General features: G+C 38.9%; 1 protein-coding gene across 2 annotated transcripts in view; it reads right to left on the bottom strand.

The window, feature by feature from the left end:
- Positions 1-293: 293 nt before the first annotated feature.
- Positions 294-6,000, bottom strand: part of GOPC (golgi associated PDZ and coiled-coil motif containing) — a 194,006-nt gene continuing 188,299 nt past the window's right edge. For both annotated transcript variants that reach the window (XM_078648484.1, XM_078648485.1), the window contains exon 8: positions 294-4,790. In XM_078648484.1, the coding sequence (XP_078504610.1) occupies positions 4,681-4,790 (110 nt within the window). In that variant the 3' untranslated portion in view covers positions 294-4,680. The remainder of the gene's footprint in view (positions 4,791-6,000) is intronic.

Raw genomic sequence — 6,000 nt, 5'->3', positions numbered from 1 at the left:
GGTGCTACAGCATGATGCGTTGCATACATTTGCTCAATACACCCCCAAAGCATAACTGACTGAAGTTCCTTAGTAATTCTTTAAGAGAAATTTGTGCTATTTCATGCAATTCCCTTTACCCTGCCATATTTGAATGGAAGCCATGTTCACTTGACAGCCACAGGAATATTTCCAAACAAAACCCATTTTAACCCATAACCCACCACAAACGAGCAGTATTTTGTGACCCACCACAAACAAGCAGAATGTTGTCTGCTGTTGCAACCATAGAATAAATAACCACAAACTACGCATTTCTTTTAGAAGGTACCTTTATTTACAGGCTAATAAAAAAAACATTAAAATAACTTTCATGTATGATATTGGGTGGGAATGTTACAGCTCCTTCCATCCATTCCAATGTACACATGTGAGGTGCAAAAAATCCGCACTCAATTTCTGAAAATCTTTTAAATCGGTGAATCAGCTATGAGCTTTTTAATGCGTGGAGAGTTAGAATCCCTTTGTATCGAATTAGATACAATCAGCGCAGTTGCCAGAAACTCTTGCATTTCTTAAACTTTTCCCTCTCCCCAACAATCATCAACCAACGGAAATGCCTTTTGATTACCAACGTACTCTGTCGCCATATATCTTGCAAACCCGTTTCACTTCTTCAGCTTTTTCAAAAACGTAGTGTCAACTACACACTTGATGAAGGGCTTAGGGAAATAAACCAATAATGTCAATCTTGCAGTAAATCATATCACTGAAAAGGGGGCTGTGTTAGGTGTGACACTATCCCCAGTCCCAACAGATTAGTATACAGCCCTTTGAATTATAAGCCTTGCAGTGTCACAGTACAGGCATACCTTCTACTAGTTGGAGCTTGATAAGTGCTGCTAGGTTAATAGCCAGGACTGTGTGATGGGGTGGTACACGACTTGGGGCCATTTGGTAGCAAAGACCACACTGCAACTAAAATATACCCATTTCTAAAGGTAAGATTTCAATATCGTGCAGGAGATTTTCTGCAAGTCTTTTGTAGGAAATGTTAAGTATATTCCCATGTTCTGCATAGAATAACCATGGGCCATAGAACAAGCACAAGCTGTGCAAGGATCAAGTTCTATATTACCTGTCCCATTATCTATTAATTAGGGGTAGGCGGAACTCACTATTAATAGGTATAAGTGTGCCAAATGCTTACAACTGTATGCCTTAAAGATAGCTGAAAAGATTGTATAACATTTTTTGTAAAAGTGTATTGCCTTTTAACCCAGTATTAAGAGAGAAAAACACCATCTATTGAGGCGGTCTGCACAATAAAAGTGGGGAAACAAACACCTAATGGCCATTTAATGAGGGATGCCAACACAACATGGGGAACTTTACATTTCCCAGTTACATTTCTCACCAACATACAACTATGACGAGAAGAGAGGTATGGAATACAGAGGGAAAATATAACGCAAGAGAGGTTGCCGAAATAAAGCTCCTGTTTCAAGTCCTCCAACAACCAACATATTCAACACTTGCCCCTGGCCAGTGGGGTGTGATGATTAGTAGAGAAAAGGTAAGCAAGTGGAGTGGAGTGGTGTAGAGAGTTAAGGATACTGGAGGGGACCAAAAAAGCACACAGTGATCAAGAATACAAGGAAACACATTTTACAAATTAATCCTTTCAGACTGCATCAGCTTTAACCTGATGAAAATAAACAAGAAGCAATAAGGCGTTTCTGATGCGAAAGTTATTGATAGTCACTTGGCTAAAAAATAAATGATAATAGCAAGGTTTAAAGTCGAGAAATAGGCTGCATCTTTAACTTTATAGCATTAGAGTATATTTATAATGTGCTGGCTAGTAAAAGGGTAACTGAGCAGACAGCAAAGCCACATTATCACCGGACATATGGGTGACTCCAATAAGGCTTTTATAGTTTGAACCAGGTCTCCATATATCAATCTTTTGAACAACAGAAAGTAGATGTTAACAAACAGGAAATGTGCAGTAAAGTGAAACGTACAACACTAAACATAAGAGGTGTTAAAAAGGGAAAAAAACAAACACAAAGCTTTCTAATATTGTATTCAAATTCCTGGCACAAGTGACACAGCTCATATGTTATAAGGTAAATCACTGCAGGCTACGTAAACTGAAGCTTTATGCTAAGCAAGCCTGAATGTATTTAAAACCTTTGCAACTGCACCCATTGTGACCCGCCTTATGCATAACTGTAAATAATATGTTATAGTTAGCAAAAAAGCAGAGATCTATGTGAAAAGGCCCTCTGCATACACAAATATATTTGATGATAGCTAACTGGCGTTCTGCTTTCGGGTTTCTTGAAATCTGTCCCGATCAGAAGGTGCATTTCTGAAATACTGTCGGCTGGATAAGCAAGTAGTTTCTAGACTTCCTAATACTGGGGGGAAGCAACATCTCAGATTGCACTCTTATTTATTGACTAGGCCAAAGCCAACCTGTCATTGGGTACATCTGTTCCTATCTTGGTAATGGGCATCACAGCTTACCACTTAAGCAGGCTTTAATAAGACAGCTCTTGTATTACATCACTCTTCACTCCTCTTCTGTAAGAAAATAAAGAGTCCAGAGTTTCTGCATAGATTAACTGCATCTCAGATTTGCATAACCTACCCCAAAATGCAGCGGTAAGATTTAGGTTTTTGGCTAACATTAGCTGCACTGCATTTAAAAATAGTGGTGGGTTTATTGCCCCAAAGGACCACAAAAAGCTTCATTAATTAAAAACACACCCTGCCTTTGTGTTCATTAAGTCTTCCACTTATGGGTCAATTTAAAGCTTTTAAAATAACTAACAGGGCAACTTCACTGCAATAACAAGATACGGAATTCAGCAGCATAAAAGTGCAAATAGGCAGAGCATAATGGTTTGAGTCACATACGAGCAGTCCAGGTATACTAGAATCTTTGGCAAACCAAAGCTCTGACTTCAAGAAACTACAACTGCCATGCTGCATGGCTACGGGACCAAATCTAGCTTGGAATATAGTGCCAGACTGGTACTATGTTCAAAATGAAAAAGTTCACATGAAGCTTCCAATGGCTGGGGTGGAAGTTTGGGTAGCAACGTCTTTTCCGCCACGCGTCGTTTTTCAGATCAAGTTAATAGTTGATTAGAAGACGTAAATATCCATGCTGGGCTAAAGTGCATTGACAGAAATTCCATGATATCAAATAGGAAACATACAATTATGTTTGGTGAAGAGTGTTCCTGCCATAACTGGCATTCACTTTCCCACTGTAAAATGCAGAGAAAAAGTCAATTTTGAACGATATGTCTAGCTGACAGAGCACTTTCACGTTTTTGCCAGGTCCAGGAGCCAATACGCTGAAGCATTACAATAGGATGTAACAATAAATAATAGAACAAACACCACACTATAAAATGATAGAAACAAACAATGCGTAATGTATGTATAGATACTGTGTTTTGGTAAACTGAGCCATGAAGCGAAAGACCACACAATGAGCAATAGGTTCAGATTTATAAATAGATAAATCCTTGAGTAAGGTATATACATTTTAAAGATCTTCCTATGAACCATATATAGTGCACTTAGAGACAAAAACTGTGTCTTATTTCACCGGTTATAAACATTAAACAAGGGATGCATTGATATTCCTCCAAGTGGTGAAATGTATGCATTTAGTCTTTGTGCACTGCACAGCAAGCCAAACACAAATGCCACTCAGTTTTTCTGTCAAAATGCAAGCAGAATTCCTCTGCACTCTAGGAAAAGTGCCCACAGGGAATCGAGTATGAAAGCGGGCTTAACTTCATGCTTTATTATGGGACTGCAGTACAAAGAGCCCCAGGTTTGCCTACAACATGTAAAGGCGCAGAACATGGGGAGAAATGGTCCTCTCTGCCGATTTCCCATGCATCACACATGCCTCCGGCTTCAAGATGCAGCTAAGTTCAGCTTTAAATAAGCAGAATGCCAGCTCTTGTCCTTGAATACTATTTTAAAATCTGATCAAGTACCAGGAATGTAACATCAAATGCCCTTTAACAACTCAGAATTTATAAAAACCATCTTATATCACGTTGTCTAGCCTAGAGGAAGGATATTTGCGTGTTGATCTCGATTACCGTGCCCAAAAGTGCACATAATTTGAAACTGCCGTTGAGGTTATTTAAAAAGTTTAATATATATATATTGGGTTGGAATACTGCCCATTTTAAGCTCTTTTCTGGTAAATGTTCTGCATAAAGGGATAATGAAATAGTAAGACTAAACAGAATTCAATGTGCTAAATCTATATACAATTCCAGGTCACTGTCGTGTTCACCACTGTTCACCAAAAGAAGAGAGGAATATCAAGAACACATCAAATTTATGTCAAGACCACACACCCTGAAGCATCCTTCCACAGACTACATCTTTCGATGTACATTTAATTAAAAAAGTGGTAATCACATATGCAACATTTTAACAACTATCGTGAATGGGAGGAAGAGAAAAAGGATAGTTTTACTCATTTAGATTTGCTCACAAAGAAACCCTGAGGTAACCGCCTTTTAGTCAACAGTATTACAGCCGGTCTTCGGCTTCCCATAGTGTGCTGCGCCCAGTCCTTGAATATAAACTTTGGAACGGTATACTGATTATCCATGTCTTGTGTTTCACGAGTTCAGTCCTCCTGTGAGATTTTTACGATACTGGTTTTGCATGTTTAGGTACAGTGTCTTCGGAAGCAGTCTCACTTGATGAACCGAGGTCCCCATTTTCATGGCCATCCTGAACTGGCTTTCTCTCAAACACTGCCAAAGACAAAATAGTTTTATTAACTGAAAATAAATAGGGTGTAATATTAGACAAATTAAATGTAATCCCTATCGAAAAATACATTTACAAAACTGACAAACAAGTTCTGGATCCAGGATAAAGACTGAGGGATAGTCAGAACATCAACTTAGGTAGAGGAAGCTACAGCGAGAAGAACAGTATGGGTACAGACTGCTACATCTAGAAAGAGGTGTAGAAACAGCTAGGAAAATGGTGTTGGTACAGACAATTGGTGCCAGAAGAATAGTATTGCGACATACAGATACATCCAGTGGTGTAGTGCCCAATCCAAGCAACTACAGCCAGAAGACTATAAAAGTCAGAAGAACCAGGCAGGCAGAGACAGCAACAGCCAGAACAAAGGCAGGCATTCAGATAGCCACTGCCAACAGAACAATACAGGAAGCTACAGTTAGAGTAGTGTGGGAATCAACAACTACAACTAATAGGACTTCAAAATTGCTTTTTTTCACTCTACAAAGCATCACCATTTCTCCACATTTGTGTCCATCTTCGGGAGACTTTAGGTACTTCATATGAATAAAGTATACAATTAAATCAATTTCACAGAGACCTAAGTTTAATATCAGGAGAAAGGAGGTCAAAGAAAATATTTAGTGTTGAAGTAGACTTAGCAAGTGATGCTAGCAACCACGCAGAAAGATCCAAACTAATCAGAGCTGCAGTCATAGAAACCATGGATTGGCACTAAGTAAGTGAAGAGTTCTCAATAACTCTTCACATATGGGAGGTAAAGAGTTCATCAGATCATAGTTTTGCTAATCATATTTACTGAGTTGTTGTACATTATAGACTCGATTCACATGGGTAAGAAAGATTAAATCTAGAAGTAGAGCCTGTTGCTGCACTAGTTTACTCTTACTTTACAATTCACAAAATCCTAAAGGGTGACATTTGTAACTCTTAGATTCTCATATATTGGCTGGGACAACTACACCTATGGGACACAATGTTCTCCGGCAGGCAATCCACCCATTCATTCAAGTGTTTTTAAAAGCCTTTTGAGCTGTAACCAGCAGCAACTGTACTTTTGACCTGAGAAAACTGATAAGATTGGCAAGTTCCTACTTTAATGCATATTCTTGCGTCCTCCTTGAGGCTGCACTACCTGCTCAGTTATAGGACAGTTTTATTTGCATTGCTTGGGGATGCAAGGGGAGCGGG

The sequence above is a fragment of the Lissotriton helveticus genome, chromosome 6, assembly GCF_964261635.1.
Source record: "Lissotriton helveticus chromosome 6, aLisHel1.1, whole genome shotgun sequence".
In the NCBI taxonomy this organism is placed as follows: Eukaryota; Metazoa; Chordata; class Amphibia; order Caudata; family Salamandridae; genus Lissotriton; species Lissotriton helveticus.
The sequence above is the reverse complement of the archived record's forward strand: the minus strand, read 5'-3'. Positions and strand labels throughout refer to the sequence as shown.